At 38.7% G+C, this 13,248-nt stretch overlaps 1 protein-coding gene across 10 annotated transcripts in view; it reads left to right on the top strand.

The window, feature by feature from the left end:
* USP6NL (USP6 N-terminal like) overlaps nt 1–13,248 on the top strand; it is a 246,577-nt gene that overhangs the window by 155,095 nt on the left and 78,234 nt on the right. For all 10 annotated transcript variants that reach the window (XM_045060857.1, XM_045060859.1, XM_045060858.1 and 7 more), the window contains 2 exons: nt 835–902; nt 2,893–2,975. In XM_045060857.1, the coding sequence (XP_044916792.1) occupies nt 835–902; nt 2,893–2,975 (151 nt within the window). The remainder of the gene's footprint in view (nt 1–834; nt 903–2,892; nt 2,976–13,248) is intronic.

Raw genomic sequence — 13,248 nt, 5'->3', positions numbered from 1 at the left:
GAACACAGATGTGGTTGTGGCTGTTATTGTTACTCTTGGGAATTTCTTGCTCATGCCCATTGCCCACATTTCCAGTGGAGTGCTTGTCTTTTTCTTCGTGATAAGAGGTACCTTTGATATAGCCTGTCCCTAGTCTTTTGTTTTTCTTTATGGTACTTGGGATGTGTCATCATAGGCATGCTATTTCATGTCGTGATCTCTACCACTCTTACCAGATTTGTATTTTTCAGGGATACCTGGTGGTGGTAAGAAAGAAGGGTATGTGTGCAGCAGAATTGGAGATTAGCATAGTAATTGGGGCATTTGGTGAGGGAGGACCTCAGGGGCCAAATGACGGAGTGATTATTTTCATCATGTAGGAGAAATAATTTTTCTAACTCCTGAAGTGTATCTTAACACTGTTTATTTTGTGGACAGATTACCTCAATTTGTAAAAGCATTCTTGAATGTTCTTCTCATCATATACCCAGATGGGTTTCATCTGAAAACTTTGAGCTTTCGGTTTGTTTCAACTTCAACACTTGTTTCTCCGAAATTAGATCCAAAATTGATTCTTGAGGGATAAGACTTATCATCTCCTCTAAGTTAATGCCATGTTAATAAATTTACTTTCTTTTGAATATCATATATACTACTGAAATGGTAGATATGTTGATATTTCAAAGCCGTAGTTATAGATAATTAACTCAGCCTTTTAAGTTTATTTGATTTTGCTAGTTTGTCCTTTTAGGCAATATTGATTTATTGTTTATTTTTTGTTTTACCTTAGGTTTGTAATTAATTAACTTTATGGTTTTTTAAATAACAGTTCATCTAAACTCGTTCTCTCCGCAGATTCGGACCAGGATGTAGCCCTCAAACTTGCCCAGGAGCGAGCCGAAATAGTTGCTAAATATGACAGAGTAAGTATTCAGATTTACTCTTTGAGTCTGTTTTATCAGAAAAAAACATATAAATAGAAATGGATTTGTTTTTTGGAGAGCTTGAATTACAGAAGCAGTTTATTTATTTCATGTGACCTTTGAAGTCATCTTTCTTCTCTCTTCTTCCCTCTGCTCCAACCACCCTGGTCTCTTGCTGTTCTCCCTACACACTGAGCTTTGCGCTGGCCGTTTTTTCTGCCCAGAACGTTGTATCCTAGATAGTCTCAGACCTCATTGTCTCACCTTTCTCCGGTCTTCACCCAGATGCTACCTTCTTAGTGAGATCTTCTCTGACCACACTGTGTAATAGCAAATACCCCCTCCTTCCCCAGCTACCTGGGTCCCTGTTCTCTCCTTTCTCTTTCACCACAGCACTTACGTCAGCATACTTTATATGACGCTTACTTTGTTTTTCGTCTACTCTCACTCCTAGAATGTAAATGGAGGGTAAGAATACCTTTTGTTTGATTTACTCTTATATTCTAAATATCTAGAATAGTTTCTGACTCATGCTAGGTATTCAATAAATATTTGAATATGTTAGTATATAAAATTAAATACCCATTTTATTTATAATTTATATGTGGTATTAAAATTTTAACACGGATCTGAAAATTTGAACTTATACATTATATATAATCTCCATTAGCATTTTATCTCTTTGTTAGTTATGAAATCTGGTTTTTGATGCTTTAGAAAATCACAGTTGTTGACAGTTCACATGTCTTCTCATTATTACTTTACCTCTTGAGGTCTGTAATGGGTTGTAGGCAGTGATTTATAAATGTCATGTTTTATATTTATATCACTTGCATGTAATTTCATATCTGTTGCTTTTGATTATTTGTGAGAATAACAGGAGCATCAAATTATAGAAAGTCATCTGGACTGTGCCCTGCCCCCAGGGAGGCATACAGGCGGTGCTCAACTTAATAGCTATGTTCCCAGAGTTTGTTTTTAAATTGGTTGTTTGGAACAACCTGACATAAATTCCCATTTTGTGAATAGATTTTAGTGTGATCTATGAAAAACCTAATTAATTTATTTAACTGCTTAACTAAGTTAAAATCAGTAGAACTGTCATTCATTCATGTTTGTATGAATTTTTTTTCCATGCAGTTAACACTTAGTGACTGGGCTAGCCGTTGTACAGTCATTGATAAAATCTATGCAGACGGAGGGGTCCACAAGACAGTTGGGTATGAGTCTGAAATGTGATGGGTTGGTGTAGACATTTGGGGTTCCTACTAATCAGTGCTAGTTCATGGCCTCAGAAGTACAGTGAGAAGAGCAGTGGGCTGAGGGCAGGGCTCTGGGCACACTGAGAGGGATCTGTGAAGACCCATCAAAAGAAGAGTTGGATGGTATGGGGAGAGCCAAGAGAGGCTGGTGTCATGGAGCTTGAGGCATGGGGAATGTGCAACACTGACGGGCACACCGAGCAGAATCCTCTAGATAAGAACCGAGCAGTGTCCACTGGATTGGACAATGGAAGATCATTTTTGACCTTGGCAAGAATCATGCCCAGGCTGATGTAGCTATGAAGTAAAGACGTAGAGAGACAAGGTGGATAGCTTACTGTTCTGAGAAGTTTGGATGAGAAGGCACGAAAGAGTTTTTTTCCAAGATAGGTTGATTCACAAACATTGAAGTTTGGCAGTTCCTTCCCGAGTGGCTTTCTTGCCCTTCGTTGCTCCCACGTCCCCAGTTGGCTTCTCACAGGAACCCAGGTCTGATAAGTCAGGGCTTAGCTGCATGTCAGTTCTGCTGACATATGGGACCTTCTGAAGCCTGTACCTAGGAAATGGTGATTCTATTACCAAAAGTCGTTTTTTTTTAAAGTTAATTTAGGGTGATAATGCCTCATTTCTAGCTCTTTATAAAAAATAACTCTTGTGGCCTTTTTATTCTGAATAATTATTCAGTTTTATAAATTCCCAGTAATACCCTTCTTTGTTCCCTATTACAGGGACGAGAAGGTGCAGAGATTGAACCTTGGGAGGATGCTGATTACCTTGTTTACAAAGTCACAGACAGATTTGGCTTTTTACAGTAAGTTGTATCGATTGAAAGTTAACTTTTTATTATGATGTTTCTATGGTGACCCATTATATTGATTTTCTTTATTTTTAATAGCCCTGCTATGAAGGAGATGCCCGGACTGGTCCTGCAGTGTGCTTTTTGTTATCAAATTCCTAGCATTTTTAACCTCTATGATTAAAACTGAACTACAGTTAAGAATACAATTTTTAATATTTGTTGTATTTTAGTAGGGACATAAAGTGCAATAAATGAGTTGCATCAATAATTTAGCAGAATTAAATGGAAATGAATAACACTTTGTATTTCAGAAATAATTACAAAACATTTCATTTTATGTAAATGCGTTTTAAAAATAATTAGCAATTAGAACTTTAGTGTTATGCAGCCTAAATATGAGCAATGAAAAGAAATGCTGTTGATCTTTCCTATAGTTATAAATGTCTCCGTGTTATTGCTTCTCAAAATTAATTCCATTTATCCTGAGTATGTTATGTAAAGAGTTGAGGGAGGTCTAGACTACTATAAAGTAAAGTGGCTGAAGTGGTTTTGACTCTTGGAAACATCTCGCTCATGATGAGAATCTGCCTGTTCTGGTTCTGGCATTGTTTAGGCAGATTCCTACAGGCTGGAGACTCCTCCTCATCTCTACAGTTTGTTTGGTTCCATCCAATTGAGTGATTAATTTCTCGTTCAAATTTATTTTTTTCCCACTCTGATTTATTATAAAGAGGAAGAAGCCAGGGTTTTTCAATTTATGATACATGATTACATTTTGGAGAAAAAATGTAATTTCTTGATAGTTCATAGCAGCAACTTGTAGTACTCAGACTTTGTTTTCTCCTTCTGTTGAGTTTTCTTGCATTTAGGAAGTATTTTTTTGTATCATATTTTTCTTTGGGTTGAACAAGCAAACACATTAACAGAAACAGTTCTGGGAGTTGGAGAATGTGCCCTTTCTTGTGGCTTTGCTGCTCTCAGATAACACTTTAGTGCCTCATCTATAAAGCAGAATCAGTAACTACTCTGCGTACCTAGAGTATAGTTGAAGCTTTGAAGAAGTGAAATGATAGAGTACTATATAAAGGTGTGGACAAATTTAAGGTGTTATTATTATACCTAATGACATTAGCATAACCAGAGTGTTCTCCTGAGTAGTTATAATTAGAAGACTCTGAACTTCAACAGACCGACAGAGCAATGTTTAACTATGATGAAATACTGTTCTCAAATTAAACCCCCACTTCCACTTTTTTTTTTTTAATAAATCAAACTTAGCCACAAATGTGTCAGGAAATGATTGCATGTTTGTGTGGGTTAGTGTGCAGAACCGAGGTATGTGACTGAAGGATAATTTGCACATTTAGCCCTGTCAGGATCAGTAGGTCCCAAAATTGCCTGCACGTTAGAATCAGCTGGGAATTAAAAATAAATAAATTTCTGGGCTCTATCCCAGATTTTGATTCAGAAGGTGAAATATAACTCAGCTGATTTTGACCTCCTTTGTGTATTTGGTATATTGTATATACAATATATTGGAAGTGAACCACTAGAAGAGATGTTTGTATCATAAAATGGTCTAATGTAATACTACATATGAAAGAAACTGCATTCCAAAAGGATCTAATAATTACCTAAAACCTCATTTCTCATTGCTTGAAACAACATGTTTAGTCAATCAATAATTTATCTTAATAATATTAGCCAGTATTCATCGAGCACTTACTGTGTGCCAGGCACTGTTCTAAGCCTTTTACGTGGATAACTCTTTGATTCCTCTCAAAAACTCCTTGGGATAGGCGCTCTTATTTATCCTTTTTTTAGATGAAACTGAAGCAGAAAGAAGTCGGCCAACTGGCCCACGTTGTGTTGACAGTAGGTGTCCGATGAGGGATGTAGTTTTGCAGCAGGGCCTGTCTTCCGGATTGTGCATCACCACCCTCCTGTGTGTTCAGTAAGAGAAACACAGAAGTGCCTTGAGATGCCTAGAAAGAAAATCGAAAGGGGAAAAGGAGGGCCTAAACAGGACACCGTTGAAAGCGACCGCTTGTGTGAAGGTATAGTTGGATAGCTCAGTTCACCACTCCTCGGAAAATGAAGCCAACTGGTACCGGTTCTCATATGATCACGCTCACTTTTTAAATTTATACTGTGATGCAGTTTTGAAGCATCCAGCGCAAATGAAAATAATGAAGCATAGAAATGGATTTTAGTGTAATGTTAGGCTTTATTAAATTTCACCAAAGTCATAGATTTTTTGTTACAACGCCTAATTTAAGTAAGATGCTTTCTCTAGAGGTTGCTGCTGGTGCCTTTCATTGCTTATCACTGTAGCTGAAGAAGTGTTTTTGCACTATTGAATAAAGTCCCTTGGTCTAGGCATTTAGACACTGCGTTCTGTCACACCTTGATCAAAGAGCATTTCTTTCTGCTGTTTTAGTTCTTTGCAATTTTGATTGGTTCTGCGGTGAATTCAGGTTGTAAGTGTCAGTGTCAATACAGTACAATAGCCAGAAGTCACTTTGTAATCTTCTTTGAAGGCTGCTGACTTCATATCTAATTACAGTTTTAGTGACTTAAATTACTTGCTATGATATGTGAAGAAGGCATGTATTTGTATTCACAAATACAGTATAGGACTAACGTGGTTTTATAATAGATTTCACAATAAATATAAAAACTGTTGCCAAACCAGCCTGGCTCGATGCTGCAACAGGAAGGTCTTTGTTTAGTATTCAGAGATGGGGGTTAGCCCCGGTCCGCGTCCCTGCGACAGGGTTACATCCGGAGAATGGAGAAATCAAGCTTAGTGAAGAGTTAGAGAACTTGCAACATGTGTATCAAAAGTAGTCACCACTCGTCTGTTTAGTGAAGAATGCTTGGAATTTGGACATGATAGATCGAGCTTTTAGGTCATAAGTTATTAATAGAATTAGAAGGAAATCGTATCAAAAATAAAGATAAAATTAATGTGAAGCTTTAGATTTTTAACTAATCAAAATGTGTATATAAAGTTTAGCAGATTGTCTGTAGTTTACTATGACTACATAAATATTTGGAAACCAAAATAAAGGTGTTTTTGTTTTCATAGGACATCTGTTTTGATGACAAGAGCTTGAGAACTTTTCTACCCGACCGATCCTTTTGATTAGAGTTAAATCTAAATTTAGACGAAATTTACTTCAAAACAAAATTTAGTCAATATATTTAACTTACAGATTTTAACAAGTGTTAAGTTGCCAAATGAAAGTTTATCTCACAGAAATATGCCAAAAATTACAGTCACAAACACTCTAGTTAATAATTCTTTTAAGTTTAAAACAGATGAAAATAGATGCAGTTAAGGCCCCTCTCTTTCCAGGGATGACTGTGGTGTTTTTATTTGCTGTGTTTCTATGAGGCATTGCTTCTTGCTGTCAGCTTGGTGTTTTCTTTAAGCAACTTCTGTGTGTCTCATTCATAGAGGACAAACCTTTGTTTTGCTTTGTTTTTAAGTTTGTCTACTTATTTTGAGAGAGGGGGAGAGAGAGCACAGGTGAGCAGGGGAGGGGCAGACGGAAAGGGAGAGAGAATTCCAAGCAGGTTACACCCTCTGCGCCCACCGAGATGCGGAGTTCAGTCCCACAGCTGTGAGATCATGACCTGAGCTGATATCAAGAGTCAGACGCTCAACTGACTGAGCCAACTAGGTGCCCCCAAACCTTTGTTTTTTAAAGTAGAGGTAGGCAAACATTTTCTGTGAGGAGCCAGATAGTAAATATTTTTGGCTTTGTGGACCGCATGATCTTTGTCATAACTATTCAACTCTACTGTCGTGGCATGAAAACAACCACAGACAATACATGAATGAGCGTGGCGGTGTTCCGTTGAACCTTTCTTTACTCACAAGAGCAGGCCGTGGACCAGATTTGATCCTGGGGCTGTAGTTTGCTAACTGAAGGAATACTCTGCACTCATGCAGATTTTGGTCTTTCTTCTACTTGATGGATATTTAGGTGCCAGATAAAGATGCACAGATGCATGCAGCATGGGGTCACCGTTTTTTCGTACACTGACTCGGCAACGTGTAGTGTACTCCTTCCTCACACCTGCCAGCTGCTGTGCCTGAGGCTGGTGCTGTGACTCACATCTGTATCCTAGACATTGCGTGTAGCTTTCGGTTCGGCAGCAGTCCCCTCCTTGCTTTTTCCTTGGAAGGCTGTGAAAATTAATGCTTGCCGTCACAGAGATTTGAAGAGGAAAAGTTCTGTGGAGATCAGTGCTGTGCACACAGCAGATTTCGTATAAAAAGTGTCAGGTACGGAGTAATAGTGCAAGAAAATCCATTGTAGGAAAACTTGACCACATTCTTGCTCTTTCGTCCATCTAAGGAGTTTCAAGACTGTTTTCACAATTCAGCATACAGCAGGTATGGGGGGAATGGACCTCATCATAAATAAAGCCACATATGACAAACCCACAGCTAACATCATACCCGGTGGTTAGAAGCTGAGGCTTTTCCTGCAGAAACAAGACAGAGATGCCCACTTTTGCCACTTTTATTCACATAGTACTGGAAGTTCTAGTCAGCACAGTTAGACAGGAAAGAGAAATAAAAGGCATCCAAACTGGAACAGAAGAAGTAAAGCTATCTCTTTTTGCAGATGATAGGATCTTATATATAGAAAACCTGAGACTCCACCAAAGAATTGTTGAAACTGATAAGTGAATTCAGTAAAGTTGCAGGATACAAAATCAATATATAAATTAGTTGCATTTTTTTTTTATTTAAAAAAAATTTTTTAACGTTTTACTTATTTTTGAGACAGGGAGAGACAGAGCATGAACAGGGGAGGGTCAGAGAGAGGGAGACACAGAATCTGAAACAGGCTCCAGGCTCTGAGCTGTCAGCACAGAGCCCGACGCGGGGCTCGAACTCATGGACTGCGAGATCATGACCTGAAGTCGAAGTCGGCCGCTTAACCGACTGAGCTACCCAGGCGCCCCTAGTTGCATTTTTATATATGAGTGCCAGATGAATGCAAATGCAACTAGTTTTTATATACTAGTGAAAACTATCAAAAAGAGAAGAAAATAATTCTGTTTATAACTGCATAAAAAAAATAAGATAGAAGATCTAGGAATCAGTTTAGCCAAGGAGAAAAAGAATTACACTCTGAAAACTCTAAGATGTTGATGAAAGAAATGGAAGATGACACAAATAAATGGAAAGAAATTCCGTACTCATGGATTGGAAGAATTAATTTTGTTGAAATATCCACACTAACCAAAGCTATCTACAGATTCAGTATGCTGTCTATCAAAATTCCAGTGGCATGTTTCACAGAAATAGTACATGGACAATCCTAAAACGTGTATGGAGCCACAAAAGACCGAAATAGCTAAAGCAGTCTTGAGAAAGAAGAGCAAAGCTGGAGGCATCACACTTCATGATTTCAAAGTATATTACAAAGCTCTAGTAGTCAAAACATTATGGTATAGCCACAAAAATAGAGACATAGAGCATTGGAACAGACATGAGAGTCAAGAAAGAAACCTACGCATGTATGGTCATTTAATTTACTACAGTAGGGAAAGGACAATTTCTTTAATCAGTGGCAGTGGGGACACTGGGCAGGCACAGGCAGCAGAGTGAGTGGATTAAAGGCTTGAATGTAAGACCTGAAACCATAAAACTTCTAGAAGAAAACATAGGCACAAAGCTCCTTGACATTGGTTTTGGCTGTGATTTTGTGGATCTGATACAAATAGCAGAGGCAACACAAGCAAAAATAAACAAATGGGACTACATCACACCAAAAAGCTTTTGTACAGCATATAAAAAGGCAGCGCACCTGGGACGCCTGGGAAGCTCAGTCGGTTGAGCGTCCGACTTTGGCTCAGGTCATGATCTCGCGGTTGGTGAGTTCAAGCCCCGCGTAGGGCTCTGTGCTGACAGCTCGGAGCCTGGCGCCTGCTTCGGATTCTGTGTCTCCCTCTCTGTCTGCCCCTCCACCGCTCATGGTCTGTCTCTCTCTCTCTGTCAAAAATAAATAAACATTAAAAAAAAATTAAAAAAAAAGGCAGTGCACCAAATGGGAGAAAGTATTTTCAAATTAGGTATCTGATAAGGGGTTAATACCCAAAATATATAAAGAACTCCTACAACTAAGTAGCAAAACACAGTCAAATTAAATAATGGTCAAAGACCCTGAATAGACATCTTCCCAAAGAAGACATACAGATGGCTAACAGGTGCATGAAAAGATGGTTAACATCACCAGTCATCAAGGAAATGCAAATTAAAATCACAATGAGATAATGAGATATCACCTCACACCAGTTAGAATAGCTATTATCAAAAAGACAAGAAGTAACAAGTGTTGGCAAGGATGTGGAAGAAAAGGGACCCTTGTGTACTGCTGGTAGGAACGTAAATTGGTGCGGCTACCGTAGAAAACAGTAGGGAGGTTCCTCAAAAAATTAAAAATAGAACTACAGTGTGATCCACCAATTCTACTTCTGGGTATTTATCTAAAGGGAAATCACAGTCTCAGAAGGATTTTTGTTTCCTGTGTTCACTGCAACATTATTTGCAATAGCCAAAACATGGAAACAGCCTTAGTGTTCATTGATAGATGAATGGATAAAGAAAATGTGTGTACACACACACACACACACACACACACACACACACACACAGAGGCATATTATTCAGCCACAAAAAAGAATGGAATTTTACCATTTATGATGACATGGATGGACCTTGAGGACATTAAGTGAAATAAATCAGATAGAGAAAGACAAATACTGTATGTTATCATTTATATGTGGAATTTGAAACAAACAAGCAACAAACAAACGAACTTACAAATACAGAGAACAGGTTGGTGGTTGCCAGAGGCCAGATGGGGGATGGTGGCTGTGGGAGGTAGGCAAATGAGTGAATGTGATCAAAAGGTACAAATTTCCAGTTATAAGGTAGGTAAGTCCTGGGAATGTAGTGCACAGCATGGTGATGATAGTTAATATTTGTATATTTTAGAGTTGCTAAGGGAGAAGATCTTAAAAGTTTTCATCACAAGGAAAAAAGCCAAAAACTTGTAACCGTGTGTGGTGATGGATGTTAACTTAATATAGTAATCATTTTGTAATATATACATATGGCAAATTGTTGTGCATGAGTTTGAGCCCCGCATCGGGCTCTGTGCTTACAACTCAGACCCTGGAGCTGGCTTCAGATTCTGTGTCTCCCGCTCTCTTCTGCCCTTTTCCTACTTGTGTCTGTCTCTCTCGTTCTCAAAAATAAACATTAAAAAAAGAAAATTAAAAAAAAATCACTATGTTGTACACCTAAAACTAGTGTAATGTTATGGTCAGTTATATCTCAAACAAAAAATTTAAGGAATAAATTTTAAAAATGCATATAAATAAAGGCTTGGTTAGTAGGAGTTCAATAACTATTTGGGGATATGATGGAGGTGCTGCATAGACAATCAGATCCTGGTGGGGTTGTGACAGGGCAAAAGGAAACAATGTAAAACATTGAGGTGGAGGGAGATCCTAGACCAAGTGTGTCTACTTTTGGAGTTTGCCTAAGACTTACTTTGGATATATGTATATATATCCAAATGTATATATATATATATATATATATATATATATATATATATATCCAAATGTATATATATACATATATATATATCCACATATATATATATATACATGTATTTATATCCGCATATATATATATATAACCCAAATATATATATATGTGTATATATCTGCATATATGTGTGTGTGTGTGTGTGTGTGTGTATATTTGGATTATATATACGTGTGTGTATATACATGTGTATATATACATACACACACACACACACACACACACACACACACACACACACACCTTCCTGCATGTCTCTGTCCCAGGGGTTTCAGTAGTATGGTTTGATGTTAAGATGGAGTGGGATGCTGAGGGCAGTCCTGTCTCATCTTGAATTTCACCAGTGCATTCTGTAGGACCTGCCCAACATAGGCCACGTAGCCTGAGCCGATACATGGTCCACACCATTCTACAGACAAATACAAAACTTGGTTCTGATTCAGTGTTTAGAATAGGCACAGCAAAATGTGTGGGTCTTGTTTAGTAAATAGAAGAACGCCACAGAAATGTACCCGGCACCTTCAGAGAACTCGTCCTTTGGTAGGCAGCCGGAGTTGGCACTTCATTTGCAGTCAGGAAGGTTCAAATAGGCAGTTACCAGGATCTGCTCACATCAGCTGCACGAGAAACTGCTGTTGCCCAGGGCAGCCCGCTCACTCCAGAAACACCTGTCGTGGTGTGCACAAAGGGTGCCAGACGTTCCTGTGCTTTCGGGACATCTCTGCTGACCCCTTCACCTAAGAAATAGATTCCAGCGGTGTTGATAAGCCCTTTTCTGCCAACAGTTGAGGAATGGATGGATGCGCTTTTATTTTTTTATTTAAAAAAAAATTTTTTTTAATGTTTATTTTTGAGACAGAGAGAGACAGAGCATGAATGGGGGAGGGGCAGAGAGAGAGGGAGACACAGAATCGGAAGCAGGCTCCAGGCTCTGAGCCATTAGCCCAGAGCCTGACACGGGGCTCGAACTCACGAACCGTGAGATCGTGACCTGAGCTGAAGTCAGACGCTCAACCGACTGAGCCACCCAGGCGCCCCATGGATGCGCTTTTAAATCAGAAGTTACGTGCTGTGCCATTCATACCTCAATGGCTGCAGGGATCAGGGACATGTAGACTGTGAGCACAGTGGAAGACATAAAAAACCCAAGGTGTGGACACTTGACATTTTTTTAAAAAAAGACTTTTCTATTAAATCCTCAGAGGTGTTTTTTCTTTTCTCGAGAGTTGGTTTCTCAGCCTCTTCCTCATCTTCTCCTGCATAATCTGAAGGTCTTGTCCATCTTCGTTTGAACCACAGGGTTCGATAGTTTTGAGCATCTCTGTATTAGACTGAGTGACTGTGACTTAGTGAAAATGCTGGTTTTCTTATCTCAAAATGAGGGGTTTGGATTCTCTCTCTACCACCTGTTTCAGCTATTACACTTTTTGTCAGTTCCATTGCTATATATTGGTTTGTGGTTCACCTAAGGACTCTTCAGAGTAGCAAGCATGCCTTTGGAAATACTAGACTCTTGAATACTAATGTGTTGCACTCTTAAAAATGGGATTTTGTGGTTCAAGAGAAATGAAGACAAGAATCTATGTATCATTGCCAAGACATCAATACTGCTGAGGTAGCAATTGAAAGCACATAACTTTGTTATAGACAGTGCATTGTCTTTATACTTTGGGCAGTTAATATAAGAGTCTTAGCATGTTTTAGGTTAGGGGTGGTATCACAGAATTACAGTATTAGAAAAATGAATTTGATCTTTTGTTGTACATTTAAAAATCTCATCCCCATTGAAGTTTTGGCAAATGAAGGTTTCCTGATTTATAGAGTTAGATTTTTCTTTTCATTTAATTTTTTTTTTTAATGCTTCTTTATTTTGGTAGAGGGAGACAAAGTGCGAGTGGGGGAGTCAGACAAAGTGTGAGTCAGAGAAAGGGAGACACAGAATCCGAAGCAGGCTCCAGGCTCTGAGCTATCAGCACAGAGCCCAACGCAGGGCTGGAACCCTCAAACTGTGAGATCATGACCTGAGCTGAAGTCGGACGCTTCACCGACTGAGCCGCCCAGGTGCCCCTAGATTTTTCTTTTTAATTCATCAATCTATTGGAAGTAATTTTGTTTCCTTATACCATTTTTTTTTAGCCAATCATTTGTTATAGGCCATGGTTTGAACCAGAGAGTTGAGGAGATGGTATAGAGTAGGGGGTCACCTTCAGTTCACTACCTGTTTCTGTAAACATTTTGCGGGACTAAAACTGCATGCCATCTTCATATTGTCTATGTCTGCTCGCACGTTACAGCATCAGAGTTTAATAGTCATGAAAAAGACTGTATGGTCTGCAAAGCCTAATATATTTACTGTTTAAATGGTTACCTTCACAGAAGAAGGTTCCTGCCCTCCTGTCTACAGCAGTGTTGTCCAGTAGGACTTTTTGGCAATTTTAAGACCATTCTTCCTATATACACACTATTGAAAACAGTAGCCTCTGTGAACATGACTATCTTGCACTTGTACTGTGGCTGAATTTAACATTTAAGATTAAATAGCTACATGTGGCTAGAAATGACTGTCTTGGACAGCATATGTCTAGAGATTTAAAGAGAGGGGCCATTGTGGTTACAAAATAGCCAGTTGTTTTATATTGA

Source organism: Felis catus, chromosome B4 (genome assembly GCF_018350175.1).
Source record: "Felis catus isolate Fca126 chromosome B4, F.catus_Fca126_mat1.0, whole genome shotgun sequence".
Lineage (NCBI taxonomy): Eukaryota > Metazoa > Chordata > Mammalia > Carnivora > Felidae > Felis > Felis catus.
This window is presented reverse-complemented; position numbering and strand designations above follow the sequence as displayed.